General features: G+C 38.9%; 2 protein-coding genes across 18 annotated transcripts in view; one reads left to right on the top strand and one right to left on the bottom strand.

The window, feature by feature from the left end:
• Nucleotides 1-9,526, top strand: part of AOPEP (aminopeptidase O (putative)) — a 171,990-nt gene extending 162,464 nt beyond the window's left edge. For 4 of the 15 annotated variants that reach the window (XR_011723398.1, XR_011723406.1, XR_011723397.1 and 1 more), the window contains 5 exons: nt 2,881-2,967; nt 5,555-5,699; nt 6,019-6,224; nt 6,999-7,123; nt 8,020-9,526. Coding sequence is in view for 4 of the 15 variants with exons in the window: in XM_071731504.1 (XP_071587605.1) it covers nt 2,881-2,967; nt 5,555-5,695 (228 nt within the window). In the remaining 11 variants the exon portion in view is untranslated. The remainder of the gene's footprint in view (nt 1-2,880; nt 2,968-5,554; nt 5,700-6,018; nt 6,225-6,998; nt 7,124-8,019) is intronic. The other 11 variants (XR_011723404.1, XR_011723401.1, XR_011723403.1 and 8 more) reach the window with 11 other exon arrangements.
• Nucleotides 9,527-10,286: 760 nt separating this feature from the next.
• Nucleotides 10,287-17,271, bottom strand: part of FANCC (FA complementation group C) — a 72,733-nt gene continuing 65,748 nt past the window's right edge. For all 3 annotated transcript variants that reach the window (XM_071731511.1, XM_071731512.1, XM_071731513.1), the window contains exon 15: nt 10,287-16,617. In XM_071731511.1, the coding sequence (XP_071587612.1) occupies nt 16,474-16,617 (144 nt within the window). In that variant the 3' untranslated portion in view covers nt 10,287-16,473. The remainder of the gene's footprint in view (nt 16,618-17,271) is intronic.

Raw genomic sequence — 17,271 nt, 5'->3', positions numbered from 1 at the left:
AAAACAGGCTAAGACACCATAGTTTTGGTTTTTCAACATCTACTGCATTGCCAGAATACAGGAAATGTTTGAGTTGCAAATAATAACATGCAATACTGTATATTTTTCTTAAAAGGAAATTAAATTTAATTTGAGTCCACTGGAATTATTTGTATAGTCTACTGCTCCTAAATTTGGGACTCTCTGCTGACAGTAGCATCACTTCAAGACATGTATGGAAACATGAGCTGGTTTCCAAATGTTGTACCCAAAACAGTGCATGTCTCAATGTCTTCCTGCCACCAAGCTGTGCCTTAGAAATACACTACTAATACAGGTAGGATCTTGCAAAACTCATAACATTGCTTATCTTAAAATGCTGTTAGTGGGTGCATCAGCACCAGCTGCAAAAGCAGTACAGGAGGAAAGAACAAATTCCAGACCATGAGGATCCATCCATGAGGAACCTGATGTCCCAGCAAACCTCTATTGCTCCCCAAGCCACCTCTCCCCATCCTCAGGACTAATAGCTGTCAGTCATGGGCTCAGAAGGACAGCTCTCAGCCTGTAATTGGAGGCTAGGAAAATAAATTGAGTTTCCAATTTCGGCATAAGGGCCTCTGCAGCTGCCAAACCAGTGAGAGCATTTGGGGGTGAAGGTGATTACAGGTGCTGCTTCAGATCCCAAGTCACATGTGCTCTCTGCCAACAGTAACAGGAAGGATTGCTGTAAATTACTTTTCAGGTTTAGTTTATATTGTTTGTGGTGTGGAGAGAAAACTGGGAGAGCTGACTTGAATTCTAATTTTTGCCACTGAGTATTTGCTCCTGGAAGGAACAGAAAAGCCAAGAAGAGCATAGACAGGATGCAGTATGGTTAGTTCAGTCCTAGAAGAGCCTTAGTTTTAAAAATTTCCTTTTCAGACTGGTCTGTTAAAAGTTCCTGTTCACATGACTCATTAATTAGGCTGTGAAGCTGTGGGGCCCATTTTACTTTTCCTGTTCTAAATACTGGGAGAGGCTTCGGGAACTGATTTTTTTTTTCCATCCCTCTCTTATGTGAATAAAATTTTCATATTTGCGGAGTCAGCCCAGGGCATGGATTATACGAGAAAAATTACTTCCTTTGTAGTGTACGTATTTGAGAGATGGCTGCATTTGTGTTAGATGCAGCTTGTGTAACCCAAGGATATCTATATCCTGCGCTGCATGGGGGGCAGGAGGGTTACCAGCATGTTGTGTGTGCAGTGAAGCATGAAGATCCAGCACTGTGCAGGTCACCCCTGCTTCTCTTGCACTTGGTTTCTATGCTCATCTTGCTGGGGTCTCATATGAGATGAGGGGAAGCTGGCAGGGCCAAGCACCTTGCTGGTTCCACAGGTATTTCAATAACAGAAGGATGACCTCCAGTTTGCTGTGCTGCGAGAGCATTGAGGACTTTTTTGGAAAACAGGAGGTGAAGGTGTAATCTGAGGATAGCAGTCATGGCACTCCCTACCCCAGATGGCCAAGTGACAGCATTTCATATCTGGGAATGTGGCATGATTTGTATTTGCCTTGGGAAAGAAAGGTAAAAAGCAAAAGAGGAAGGAAAGTGCATGCTGTCCCGTATCTCACATGACAAATAAATCTTTATCTTTTAAACTATTTGAAGGGAGATTGTTTGCCAAGAACAGAACCCTATGGAGGATGGAGCAGTTAAGGGAATGGGCACTGCTTGATTTGTTCCATGTTTTCCAAAGCTATTGGGTTCAGATGATCAGGCCATGATACAAATGTAAGGCAGACACAGACAACATTATTGTGTGAGGAAGTAGTACCACATGAACACCTTCGTGGGGAGAACTTCTGTTCTGCTCTCCATGCAGCTATTGAGGTTGCACCAGGAAAGGCACACTAGGGACAAGCTGGTTCATGGGCAGGAAGTGCAGCTTCACCAATACCGAGTACAGGGCCACAATCTCTTCCCTTCTCCTGCTGGCCACACCATTCCTGACAAAAGCCAGAATTCTGTTAGCTTTCTGGTCACCTGGGCACTGCTGGCACATATTCAGCTGGCTGTCAACCAACACCCTGAGGTCCTTTTCTGCTGAGGAGCTTTCCAGCCACTCCTTCCCAAGCCTATAATTGTTCATGGGATTGTTGTGACAAAAGTGCAGGACCCGGCACTTGGTTTTATTAACCTCATTTTATTGACCTTGGCTGACTGGCCCTGCCAGTCCAGGTCTCTTTGCAGAATCTTTCTGCCCTTAAGCAGATCAACACTCCCACCCAACATGGTGTCATCTGCAAACTTACTGAGAAAGCCCTCAATCCCCTCCTCTAGATCATTAATGAACAGGATACTGAACAGGATTGGCCCCAAAACTGAGCTGCACGGAACACCACTGGTGACCGATTGTCAGCTTGATTTAACTTTGTAAAGTTTATATGTAAATCGTATGCCTTTAGGATTGATTTAGCATTGGTACATTTAAACCTTTATATCACTTGGATTATAGATTTATGTAGGGGAAATGATTGGTTATGTCTTGTGGCTCTTCCAGATTTATGCAATGCTAATTCTCCTCTCCCTCATCCTTCTAAGAATAAACTCTAGCCTAACTAGCAGAAAAAAAAGTCAAGATTGGAATCAATGGAGATGAAGATACTGAAGATCTGTGCCTGGATCTTGGATAGTTTACTAATGTGGAACCAGGAGTTTGTCTTTGGGTGTTCTGGGTCTCAGAATTCCCCTGCACCTCTGCCCAGCTTACCAATCAGTATCAAGAGGCATCTGCCTGGTTACTGGAGAAAAGGAACCCACCAAAACACTCAATGACCAGACCAAACTGGTTAGAGATGTACTGTTTATAAACACTCACACATTTTTTTTTCCTAATATTTTCTCTCTTCCCAAAGGTTCGTCATCGATGGTGTGAACTTGTTGTTAAATACAAGTACGTTCCTGGGTATGGAGATGTTGCAAAATTTCTCAGAGACGATCAGGTCAGTTACATTTAGTTAGCATTTTCAAAGTTATCAACTTTATGGTATGAAATAAAAAAATATTACTAATATATTTTCTTCTGGAAATTTTTCAAAAACTCAAATGTGCATTTGGTTTTTGCCTTTGTCCCCTAAGCCCTGTAGTTTAAGGAAGCCATCTAAGTTTATTCAGCCCCACCTAAGCATGCTAATCTTTTGGCAAGTAGTGAAAGAGTATATATTCCCACTTCTTTCATTTTTGCAAGCCAGAGGCAGCAATGATACTAGTAAGGTACTTCTCATCATTAGTTCCCTTTCAAGAATGAGAAGTCCAAGTCTAGCTATAAATGTTAATGATATGAGCTAGGTGCAAAGCAGTCAGTGCTTAGGTAGCTTGCTTTAAGACAACATCAAGGAGAAGCATAGCACAGTGATATAAATCTAGGGAATGCAGTCCTGTCCACAGTACAGAAAAAGATACCCAAAGATTCTGAAGGTGTTAAAAGATTGGTTATACATGCTGTCTTCACTATGGCTTTTAGTTAGGCTGGTAGTAAGTTTCAGTTGTAATTATATGTCTGCCTTACTCTTTCTGTTTCACTTTTGTTTATTTCTATTAACTATCAACTCTATAAAATAAAGGCATTTGCTGCCTGGGATGACTGTTATGTATTTAAAATGTATGTAAAAAACTAGAGAATGTTACAAGATGTGTCAAAGTCCAGGCAAGATATTAATGTTTTTGCCTTTTATGTTGACAGTGAATGAGGTTTTGTGCTTTCAGGCAAATACAATTTTGTCACAACAGAACAATGAACTTCTTGCAGTCTCATCTGCTTTCTTCCAGCTCTGAAGTATACCTCCTATTTATATCTCAGCCAATAAACAGGCCTCAGACTTTCTGGCAAGCTCTTTACTTAAAAAAAATCCAAAACCAAACCAAACCAAACACAAGCCAGTGTTTCTTATGGAAATAAGGAGTAATATATATTGTGTGTATTCTAATCCTATGAAAGAATGAAGATAACCACCAGCAGAAGCCTGAAGAGGGGAGGGGCTGGAAATTGTTGAGTTCATAAAACCAAACATATTGAATTGCATTATATTTGGAACAGATATTACTCCAAACAAAGATTAATGTTTTCTGCAGTGCAGGGAAGTAATTTATGCAACTTTTAAAATGCATTCTTCAATATCTTTAATTTCACTTACTACAGCAGTGCATATAGTTTATGGCAAAACCTCAAGTGATTACTGCTTAGATCAGAGCAGTTTCATGTCCTTACTGATCATGAAAGACTTGTCTTTTTTAAAGTTTGGGAAAAATGCAAATGTGACTACTTAAATAATAATTTAAATAATAATAATTACTACTTAAATAATAATTTTCAGGAACACAAACCCCAGCATTTTTATTGAACATTAATGCTTGGGCTTGGGGAAAAATTATTAACACGGGGTAGGGAAGGTAATTGTATTTGTAATAAAATTCCAGCATTTTGAAATTCTTTATGATAGCAGTGGGAACCCAGGTCTAAGGCTGTGTCCATGCCTGTTGTGGCTTCCAGACCCTGGTGCAGCTGTAAGCCCTAGAAATCTGAGTTCTTGGGTCTCTGGATGGAAGAGAGCATGCTTAGTGGATTGGCAAGGTGTTTGGCAGGTGTCTGCCACTCTGGGAATCCCTTTTTTTTTAAAGGCTTACCAGCCAATTGTGAGGAGTAGTATTAAAAATTATGTTTTTTTAGTGCAATCCAAAATTTTCTTTCCCAGCAACTGTCCAATCACTAAGTAGAACTGTAAAAGCCAGTGTAGCTGAGCTGCTAATACTTTGTCATGTGTCTAATCTGTTTTGATAAGTACAGCTTAACACTTACTGAATTCCCGTATTTAGGTGAAAAAATTGTCATCAGAAAAAAACAGCAATCCCGAACGTGTTTCCCATGAAGTTAGCCAGTGCTTTGCTACATGCTGTCAAATCTCAGCCCCAGAGACCTTGTTATCTTTCTTGCTAGATGCTATGTCCAGAAGAAGTAGTTAGGAAAAGGCTGCCTTATGACCCAACCAGAATTTGTGCATGTTCAGCAATATGTAAAGAAAAGAGTCTGAAACACAGACCCGACTGTGTTCAGTTGATGTCCATTTACAAGAACTGCCAAATGGGAATTTCAGAGTGGACTGTTTCGGCTGGTGAGCTCTTTATTCATCTGTGTGTATGGAAGCATTCCAATTGGAAAGAAAATCCGTATCCTGTTGAGGGAAGGACAAGCTGTTTTCTTAAGGGGCATTTGGAAATATTTTGGGTCATGGATAAATGAAAACAGATCTCTACTTCAGAAGTGGTAAGAAAAAATGGAGTGAGAAATAATTTTCTTGTCATGACATAACATGCACCTCATATTAATATTCTGTCCCTACATATTCAGTACAACATATAGACAACCATCCCCAGGCTATAGAGATCCAGAGAAAACAATGTATGTTTTGTGTTTTGTATTGTCTTTTTTGTTTTGTTTTGAATTAAATGAATACTAGGGGGTCAGTGGAACAAAAACCAGCCAACTAGTCATTACTGGTATTAGGATCCTTGTGTGTTATGCTCTTCTTTCAGGCAATGGGTGTGTATCTCTATGGTGAATTAATGGTGAATGAAGATGCAAAACAACAAGAACTTGCACGTAAATGCTTTGCTGCAGCACGAGACCATATGGATGCATCCTCAGCCAAAGTGGTGGCAGAGATGTTATTCTGAAGAGGTGATATTTCTTTTTAAATTAAACACCTTGGGTTTGCCTTACACAGACAGAATATGCAGAGCTCACTAAACACAGTGAACTTTGGCATGCCATACAATTTATGGCTGCTTACCTTGAGAAGTAACTCTTGCTAAATATCTTGCTGAGTTGATTTTGGTTTTATTTGAAGCCCAGCTACTTGTGCATTGAGTTAGATTTGTCTAGGCACTAAGATTTTATAACTGACTGTAAAAGAGGCAGCTGTGAGTTGGAATGGCTGGAGAAGGCCAGGCTCCACCTGCCATTGTTTGCCATTCTGAATTCTTAATTCTGCTTACAGAAATTGCAGTTGTGCAAGGAGCATTTATGTTTTAACAAAGCTGCAAGTTGATGATAGACAGCACAGTCTTTGAAATTAATCTGAGCCCACACTGGAAGTACAAAGCCGTGCAGTTGGAAGCAAATCTGCATCATGTGAGAACAAGCTGATAATTCAAATGTTTTTGTGTGTTAAGTGTAGTGAGGCCTCTGAAGACTAATTATGAGGTAAGAGTGGCCTTAAATGAAGAAGCTGGTTAATATCATAGATAATCCAGCTTGTTTCTAAAATTAGGGGAGGAATCACCAGAGAAAATGCAGAATTGTAAGAAATCTTTGTGAAGTAAAGATTGCTGCAGGCTATAAACTGTTAATTTTTGAATATAATCTCAATTTTTCAGTCTAGTAAAGTAGCTGGAGGTAACCTTACAGTATTTGTACACGTATGTTTAACACATAACAAACTAGGATTGGTATGAAAGTCTCTTCCAGTACAGCATACCTCAGATTTTTGCTTGATATTTATCACTCATCTGAAGACTGATTGCCTTGGTTGCTCACATAACTTTACATCTGATTTGTGGTATCAAGGTTCAGACATAAAATTTAGCATTTTAGATAGAAAATCATCATTTTCTCATTGGTACCAAGCAGAGAACTGTTCAAGCCTGCCTGTGCATATAGCAGAACTTGATAGCAAGTTCCACTTGAATTTGTGGTGTTTATTTATATGAAATCCTGCAGATAGATAGCATGAAAACAAGATTTTTTATGCACAAATGGTGTTCTTCTGTATACATAAGAAGTGTGTCTGCCAAGGAAACTTTTTGGGAAAGGTGGATTAGACTACAGAGTGCCAGGGTAAAAATTATGGGGCAGGAGGTTTGGCTCCTACCCCTACCTGATCTAAATCAGGTAGGGCTAAGTGACTTCCTTTTCTGCTCCTAATTTTTGAGAACCCACAGGAACTTGAGTTACGTTCAATAATTTTTAATCTTGTAGATGCTTTAAAATGTCTGAAGGCAGAAACATGGAGATGCAGTTTGTTCTTGTTGCTGCTGTACTAGGAACTGTCTCCCTATGGTTTGTTCAGTAGTAAAAATAAAAATTTCCACAGGCTTCTGATGGTAAGTATCTAGCACAGGAAAATTACAAGGGGTGGATATGTTACCAATGTATAGAATTTCCCATTTGACTTTTGAGACAGACTAGAAGTGTGTGAGGAGCTGTAACATAGAAGGTAAAGATACTGTTATGAGAGCAACATTCTCCGTGACAGCACAGCTTTCTTTTAATGTTGTGGCTGTTTGGGTTCCTGGCATGATGATTTGTGACTTAAGATTAAAATCACATTGCCAGGGATTACCACATAGCCATGACTGCAGCTCCTAAGTATGAGACTCACCGTAACTATCTGACCTGTGCCCAGTGTGGAATCCTCTCTGTCCATTAAAAAAACAAACAAACCAACTAAAAAAGAGGAAAGCAGCAGACACTTCACAGAGGAACATCATCTGATGAACTATCTATCCTGAGACGGAGACCTCTCTGGCAAGGTGCAGAGCTTAGCTGATTGGTGAACAGTGATTGTTTCCCTCTTTGTTCACAGTGGCTAAGTTCTGCACCTGAAGAGAAGGGGTGAAGAGACTTTGCGTAATGTCAGCCTGCATGGGGGCAGGGGGTGTTTGATGGCTGTGTGATTGCTGCTGAATGGGCAGACTGACAATGAGAGTGCCTGTGAGAGACAATCTATAGAAGATAACAGGTAGAGGTGATGTGAAAGACCAAAAACTCTTGACTTATTTGAGATTAAACAGTGCTCCTTAAATTCTTGGTCTGATTGTGAAAACAAAGCATCATCTCCAGTAATTTGGTTATCATGCTTTTTTAAAGGTAAGAGGAAATAAATGTTTGTAACTTTGAACTAGAATTGCCCATAAAGCTTTGCTTCGTAGTCTTGTCTTTAGTGCATGCTGTCGTGATCTCTCTACAGTTGTAGCTTAGCACTGTGTGTTGTTTGCAGGAAATGCTTCTTTTCCACTGGAGCTGCCACTTACAGCTGCTGTTGTTCCAGGCTGTTGATGGACCCGTCCTCCGGTGCCTACTGAGCTGATATCAGTTCTGATTTTACACACTGGCTCAGTTCAGCAGGAACAGGAGTCGAGCCCTAGAGCAAAATAAATAAATAAATAATTTTTTAAAAAAATTAAATAAATAAAGAATGTACCTTTTCTAAGAGCCTTTGAGAAGTGTTATTACTGTTTTCTCTCAGAAACTGCATTATGGTGTATTATGATGTCCTGATGTTAAACATGAACGGCTTAAGGCCCCTCAGTGCTGTTTAGAGAACTGATGGCTTAGTATAAGAAGGTATATGAATATGCAGCACATCACACAGTATTGTTCTGGTAACTGACCTCCAGCATTATTTCCAGTGTAACATGCTAATAGCCAAAAGAATGTGATTGCACTGTGGATCTTCCCTGTAATTCTCCAGCAGTTGTTGTGGCAGCTCTATCTCTAGCCACAGTTGTGCTCTTCCAGTAACTAAAAAATAACTCTATCTGGAATAGTCAAGAATGCACAGATACTCCTTCATAACAACAGAGTAATAGCTTTTACTGCTGTTTCTGTTGCAGGAAAGATCACAGAGAAACACTTTGAATATATCTCCTACAAAACCCCGATGGTACTAGGATTTCACTGACCCAAGACATCAAAGGAAGAATTATGTGACTGCTAAAACTATCAGCTGACAGAAACATTTACCTGTCAGTATTTATGTCTTCCAGAGGCTCACTGTAACTAAGAACATGCACAAAAACATGTGCACAAAAATGCACGTGCACAAAACAAACCACACACACACACACACACACACACACACACACACACACACACACACACACACACACACACACACACACACACACACACCTTACTGTGATTCTACATGGATGTTTAATACAAAAACTTCAGGGATTATCCTTGCTTTTTAGCAATACAGCTGTATCAGTTTGCAGATGCCCAGGACTCTTGATTTGAATGACCTTATGCACTCCAGTAATTTATTAAAACTGTGTTCTCTTCTTAAAATTTTGTTTGTAACTTCTACACCAAAGTAAAACAATAAATCTATAAAATTAGTGGGAGATAGAATGGGACAGGGAATGTTAACTGGAAGCAGAAATAACTTATGAAAAGTGACCATTCAGGTGATGGTGTGGAACTGAAGGAGAAACAAAGGTCAGCATTCTTTCTCTTTCTGTCTTCTTTAGGTTAACTTCTACCAACGATACCCACCTTCTATTTTCTGAAAATGTCTCTGTACCCCTGTGCTGCTCCTGCTCAGTGATGTATCAAGTGTAGCCCTTCTTTCCTAGGAACATACTGTTCCACTGACCAGAAGACACCTTAATTATTCCTTTCAGAGAGTAAGAATTTGAAACACAAAAAGTTTGTTAACATATTTACTTTGTACGCTATGGTTTTACATCGAATACTCTTGTAAAAATAATTTTTTTTCCTAGTACATGTAGTCTCTCCATTGCATTGTGGTTCAACTGAAGTTTACAAACTTAAAAAAAAAGTAATAATCACATGTAAGTTTTCTTGTTACTATCCATTAACTAAGGAGTTTCAGCTGTTCTCCCCCACCCACCACAAAGGGTGGGTCATTCTTAACTCTTTTTAAAATCCTTATGCTCAGAATTAAAAGCCTACCTCAACAGTGACTTCAGTCCAAAGAGTACAGTTTCTCTTTACCTCACTACATTTTCTGACCTCCCCATTTCCAGGCACACAAGTTCATTAATTACCTGGATTATGGGACACTCACCAACTTCCTTCAGATGCAGTAAGAGTTAAGAAATTGCCCAAAAATTCCCTCAGATATGCATTATGCTCACAGATGTAGTTATTAAGGGAACCCATCCATAAAAGAGTTACGCTTCATTTCACAGGTTTTTCTGCCAAGGCCAGCAAGGGAAACCAGCTTGCTTTTTGCCTTTTCCGTTGTATGAGGGAAACAACCCAGAGCTGGATAAGGCACGAGACACACAGAAATTAAATATGTTGTAAGCCTGTTCATAGCCAGTACCGTTAAAAACTACATGGCAGGTAGGACATACACACTTGCAAATACCACAGTTTGTTTTTCTTTCAAAACAATCTACTTTTCTTACTTTTTTTTTTTTTTTTTAACACTGAGCACAGAAGTTTGTTTTCCTTCCTACAGCTGTTACCGTCTGTCTCAGTAGTGTTAATATGAGCATAAACTCGAACACTGATTTCCTTCACAACATAACAAAAAAACTAACATCAAATAACCTAAAAAATGAAAAATGCAAAAAAGTGAGTAAGTGGCAGCCCTGACTCCTTTTCCTTGTCCATGTATCGCTACAGTTTTTTTTTTTTTTTTTTGTGGATCCATGTATTCTTGAATAGGACGAGTCTCCAGATGAAGAAGGAAGCTAAAGGTGGCTTCAAAAAGTTATTGTACAAGAGTGAACAGGCGGCTCCTACATGTATTATGTAGTAGCTACATTAACATGACATAAGCATGTAAAAAACCTCTGGGAGTGAAACACACAAATTTTCACTTAATTATTTAAGTTTTTTGTAAGCCCTGGTGAAAGCTTAGCAGATAAAAAACAAAAAAAAAAAAAACCCAAAACAAACAAACAAACAATGGCTTTTATTTTACTGAAAATTCTCCCAAAGTGTTTCCATACTAATTTCCTGAGATTCTAATTACAGTTAATAAAAGCAAACAATGAAAAAAATCAATCTCCAAACTTACTGTAAAATCCATACTATAAGTGATATTTCCTCAAATAATACTTCTATCCAGACTTGTCTGTCAACACAGTAAAATCCAGTGGAACTAACCATTAATAGTATTTTTTTTCTTAGCTAAAGTGAGGCATTTGGGGAAAGTGGCAGAAACGCTACATTAAAATCTCCATTTGGACCAGAAAATGAAGACTTCAAGGCTAACACAGAAGCACTGGCATCCACATGGGTGTGTCCTTGACTTGCTTGGGTTGCATTCTACTTCTGTTTCACAGTCAGCACCCTATGAGTAAAATAAAGCATGGTTTGCTGTCGTTGTTTTGGTTTTATTCCTTCCATCCATAATTCAGTCCTTTCCAAACACCGCGGCAGTTCTAGCATGAAAAATCCTGGTGCAGAAGACTGGACTGTTTCCCACTTATTTCATTAAACCAGCAGCTGGTTAGGATCTCACTGATTATTTTCTGGGCATAGATTTCAATTTAAAAACATAAGATAAAATTTAGCTTAATCTAAAACTTATAGTTAGGCAAGGATCATCAGCCATTTTCCTGTGCCACTTAAGTGAGTCACTTGTTCAGAATAAAGGTAGACTATAACCTGGGGGTGACCTAGGCAAGTCCTTTGCCCCCTCAGAGGCACTGCATTCCAGGCCATATGCTTTCTGCTACAAACATGGACTAAAACATACCATTTTGTTGACAGCAGCTCCCCCACTTTGTTTTCTGTCTTCAGCTTTACTGGAAGGTGTTTGCAGCTGCTGCTGGCTCTGCACTTTCTCCCTTAGAAGGGAATTAGCTGTACCCTGTTGCCCACTCCCTGCACATAAGAGGGAAAGGGGAATGGTTTAGCCTGGAAACAGCAGCCAGAAATGGAGCCTGAGCAAGTGGGCAGCTTGAGGAAACGAGCTGGACTCAAGGCTGAAGGAGTCTATAATGATTTCTGACACATAAAAAGCTCTACAAAAAAGACTATTACAAAACCAAACAAGTTCTACAGAGTTAGCCCATGGTAATGTATCATGCTCATTACTCCAGCCAGACAGTTTATCATCTTCACATCTGATGGAAATCTTTGGGAACTGGTATTTCTATTGCAGAAAACTTTAGCTGGTTTGTTAAGGGTTTCCAAGTGTAGGCTTCTCTGCATATGCAGGAGGAAACTGTGGCACCTTTGTAAGAATGAACAAGCAACCAAGTTACTGTGTGCCACTATATTGCAAGGGCTTTTCTGGTTTTGGGTTGAGTCTTTCCAAGGGGAAACCAAATTAGAAATATCTGGAAAATCTACACTGTTCAGGACTGGGTCACCCCCAGGCTCCTGTGTTACAGGAGTGTGATGGTGGGTTCTGCATCACTGCAGGGACACAGGGAGTCACTTTCCAAAGCTTCTCCTGCTGCACAGCAATGCTGTCCCAGCATTTGCATCTCAAGAGGCAGGAATTTCCATGCCTTTACAGGTCTCTCTTTCCATGCACATGATTTAAAAGTCAGGATTGTCAATTCATAGTTGTACATGAATTACCAAATTTTACATTGGTAACTAACTTAATGGTATTTTCCTCTGAGCAAAGCACTCTCCTAACATAATAATATACTTCCATAGTAAGATTACTAGTTGACATATATCACACACTGAGCACAGAACCTTACTCTAAGTCAGTGCAAATATTATTCCAGGACACTAATTCTTAATATCTAAAAAGTTAGTTAACATATTTTGCGGTCTGTTAAAACTATAGAATATCTACCTTTGTGCTACCATTTTGAATATTCCCCAAGTTGGGTTTGAGTTCCTCTGCAACAGATAAGGACCTTAACAGACATGTGTGTTTGTCTTTTTGGCTCCAACCCTTTGTGCCCAGAGTAGTAGTTAAAAAATAGAATTAGCTACAAGAAAGGACAAGGAAGCAACCAGAAAGAGGAGCCTGATTCATCTAGAATTTCACCAAAAGTATACTGAGTTCAGGCACATGTAAATACTGAAGTGCATGTATATGTCCTCATTTCTGTTGACACAACATATTGGAAAAATTAAAACTTGCCTTCCTAGCAGGATATTTTATGCTGGAGAAATAGGCCAGCACATAAAGGAATCGAGACAGTTGCACAGGGCTTGGGGAAATAAACTGCATTTGTCTGTTTACTGTGAGTAAAACTAAGGGAGTAGTTTCTGCACAAAATTAAGGGCCTGATTGCTGTTGTTTGTAGCTACCAGAAGTTCAGACTTTTGCTACAACCATTATGTAAGTGCATGCAGAAATTGCAGTTGTGTAAAGATTTGCTTTTTCATGATAATTTATATATCTGAAAACAAAATTAATTTTCAGCAGAACATGGCTTAGATTTAGCACAGCACGCTGGCAGCAGTAGTGCCCACAGTACTCCTATGCAAAGGCCTGTTTTGCTCATCACCCCCACTGCAGAGGTACCAGCTCTGCTGTCCCCTCTCATGCCTCTGAGCAGCAGGCTGGACATCACTGCAACCTTTGGTTCAAGTTTTTCCTCTGGCCGTGCTGGCAGTGGTGTCTCAGCACTGGGCCTCTCTGCTGAAACGCATCTGGGGACATTTATTAAATTCATGACTCATTGGTATTTGTTTTGCCACCGAACAGATATCTTGACATGATGTCATTAACCCATTACTGGGCTGTTCAAATGGTGATTTTTGAAACAGGGGAGACAGCCTGGATATAATGCCAGACTCTCTTCTTCTTTAAATATTTTGTTACACTGCATTTTGTCAAGTCTGAAGAAACCAGGGCAGCTAACTTGGAGACTGCTATGTGGTTAGAAGTATATATGTGGAGGATTTCAGTAGAAAGAACATACTTAGCTCACATGTGATTTTAATATGCAAGTGGTCCAACTTCATTCTGTTTGCATAACTTTGGGGTGTTCCATCTTAAAAATAAAATTAAATAAAATAGAGGGACTGGATATTCCATTTGTACAGCCTGCTCATTCACAGAGAAGAGGTGAAAGAGGACATAAGGTCAGCATGCGAGCTGCTGGAAAGGCAGAACAGATAGGCAGAACAAAGTGAATCCTAATAAAAATGAGCTGACTTTGCAGGCATGAATTAACAGTTATCAACATATTGCAATTTGTGCTATTAAAATCTGCCTGGAAGCAGAGCTGGAGTCACACACATACAGGACATACAGGGGCTGACAGATATCTTCCCCTTCCCTGACAGGTATGCTGGATGACTTGTACTTTTACCTAACTTAGCCTAGCAAAAACCACTTGGTTTTGATTGATTGTTTCACATTCTCCTAAAAACCCTTACCTGCATCTCCTTGGATGCTGAATAGAAGGGAGAGAGAGGAGAAAGAGAAGGCAGTACTTCTGCCTGAAAAGTAACTGCATCTGAGAGCTTGCCCTGCTAATTCAGAAACTGGAAGCAGAACTGTTGGAAAGAAATCAAGATCATTAAATTGATAATGATGAAAAAGCCAACAACTATCATTTGAAACCTTTCTATCCAGAATTATCTTTCTAAAATGGATATTATAACTTCATTGCTAAAATTGGCCTTGACATTTCCTCAGCATCCTTTTATGGCCAAGGTCAAGCAGGCCAGAGAAAGCAACTACAGCAGTTCAGTCTGGCCCTAAAAGCATGCTGTACAGTATATTGCTCAGCACCAGTCACTTGTATTTAAGCAAAGAAGCAAACAAAAAAGAAAGGAAATCTGAAGCACAAAAGAAGCTTTTGCTATATATTTCAAGGAGAAATATAGTGAACTATGGAGACAACCTTTATATTTTCATCATGTCTCTAGAAAAGGTGTTAATGATCCTGCCTAGAAACTCACATACAGTGCCTGAATTCACAGACATTTCTGCCTTAAGGATTAATTCTGTAGCAAATTTCAAGGCTTCTTTCCTCTTTAGTGGAATCTGATAATGGCTTTTGTCTCTCTTTTCACAGACTTCTCAAGCTGATAAGGAAGTGCAGCACAATCACAGGATTAAAAACACTTATACACTTACTAGTAGTCTCTATAGGGAATTACAATACAGATGGGAAATCTGTATCTTCAGCTACCATTACAAGTTAATATGATATTATTATTCTAGGTAGAGCCCTCCACATATGTTTTCACTAGACTAATACCTCAGTTTCTGATCAATAAATTATTTAGTTTAATCCCATGCATTTCAGGTATGATTTTCAGGGAACAGAAAATCAGGTTGCTTGATTTTGCTTTTTTAAATATGTGTTCCTAACAGCAACGAAAAAATTGCAACATATCTCTTTCTGATTTTTCACTCAGAAATATTTTTAAATCAAGAAGAGAAAAAAACCACCTTTCTTCACAGACATATATTATGTATTTTCTTCATATGCCAGAGTAAAATATCACAAAGATTAACACACTGACTGAAGGAACATGTAAATTCTGTAATTTGGTCTGGTATGACTCACTGGGAACAAAATTGTAAGTAATCAGTCAACAGAAGTACAGAAAACACCCTTCTACTTCTTACAGCCAAGGGACACTTTGTACATGTTTATTCATTTCTCTTGCTCAAAAACAAATGCTACATTCACAAAGAACTCTTAAATTAAGATACATGCCTCTGATTTTATATGCAAGAATAGTATTCAAAGTAGCATATTTGAACTGAGGTAAAGTGTTGACATTAAAGCTAGGTAATATATGAGAACACACTACGGAACAGATAAGATCCTCTGTCATTACTATTCTCCATGCTTCTTTTTCTACTTAAGTTAGAAACATGTTCACAAGAATTCCTGGGACAACTAGTTTCCTAACAATAAAACAGTAAGCCATTTCTTGCTGTCCATGGTCTTTGCAGGAGACAAATAACCTAAACAAAAGAAGGAACCAGACCATGTCTGGATGCAAAAAGGAAGCAGATGAGTAGCAAACATATGCTACCTTCAGGAAATTTGGCCCTCGCACTGGACAGTCTCCTTATGCCTATGTTGTGCTTGCCCCACTTTGTCTGAATGAAAATTTCTTAAATGAATGAAGAACAGCATCATGGCACACTGAAAATAGGCTGTGATGCAAGCAACCTTCCACCTGCACTAACTGTTGACTTATTGGCATAGTACTCCTGGCATTGTACTTTGCAGAGAAAACTGTCCTGTGAAATCTGCAGTTGAAATAAGTCATTTAGCAAATCTAGGAGGAGTTTTATTTTGGAAATATTTTCAAAAAGAACTAAAGAGTCCAAGAAAGACTGTTGATTTCCTGAGAACATAGAGTGCACTAACCATGAATCATTCTCATTTGAGACCATCATTACTTTCACAAAACCAGAATTATAGAACTACCAACCAAGCAATTGGGTACAATTTGCTAAAAAAAAAATAAATGTGCAGTTTGGGAGGAAAGCTCATCCTCAGCCAGATAACTAACGAGGAGATGAGTGAACTGCTTTAAATCACATAGGTCTCTTGACAAAGCAGGTGCTCGTAACAAAATTTTCAACCATCTTCAATATTTACTCTTATGTTCTAAAAGGTTAACATTTTAAAACAAAGGTTTATTTGCATATATATACAACGGAATACAAATTTGAGGGATATCCTTAAGTAGGTGTTTTTCTACCCTGGGTAACCTGCAATGCAAGACTTAATCAAAGTCTGACACCTGGATAAGGATCTGATTTATTGTCTTGACAAATATATAGCATTAAAAAAATCTAATTTTTCAGAGTTACTTTTTGAAGAAGTTCATTCAGCAGCTTCACAGTCCTTTGGTTTTCTTCTCCATTACGGTTAATTCTGTATGCTGTACGGATAAGAAGACTACTAACTTCTTTGTTTGTACCAGTTGCTTCAGTAATCTGAAGGCAAACAAAGATAGGAAATAATGTAACTATGTTGTAAAGTGCTAAGAATCCTCCACTAATACCTGTAATAAAACCACAGTTCTGTCCCTCACACTGAATTCAAAAGCAACTTCTGCCCAAAGTGCTTCTTTTCATACATCTTAGCAGAACTGAGCAATTTTGAGGTTTCTACTGTTCTCTCAAATTTAAGTGAAAAAATTATAGAAAGTATAAAAAGTTTTGTAAGGAAACACATGCTAGAGCGCTCTTGGCTCTTCTTATATTGAAAAATGTTATGTCTACTTAGTTTGCCAGAAGGAATAAGCTAAGGCCAGAAGGAATAAACTAAGACAGGTTTCCAGTTCCCCGTGTCATAAAATTGGAGATAATAAAAGAACACATTGCTGTTGAAAGGAGAAAGCTCTGAAATGCTAAGACCACACAGTAGCCCTAGGCCTGCCTTCACAGGAAGTTTGTACTTCTTAAAACAGCATGGTTTCATAGTTAGAGAGGAATAAACTCCTAATATCATACTCAGATATCAGCATTTAGCTTGAGAGATGTAAAAACATTTTACTGCTTGCATCAATGTATGTCAGGGGTCTCATCAACAGCAGCTTGATCCTGTAGCACACTTTCAACATTTTACTTTTCCCCCCTTCTGCTTTT

Source organism: Heliangelus exortis, chromosome Z, assembly GCF_036169615.1.
Source record: "Heliangelus exortis chromosome Z, bHelExo1.hap1, whole genome shotgun sequence".
Taxonomy (NCBI): domain Eukaryota; kingdom Metazoa; phylum Chordata; class Aves; order Apodiformes; family Trochilidae; genus Heliangelus; species Heliangelus exortis.
Note: the sequence above shows the minus strand (reverse complement) of the source record. Positions and strands in the feature narration are given on the sequence as shown.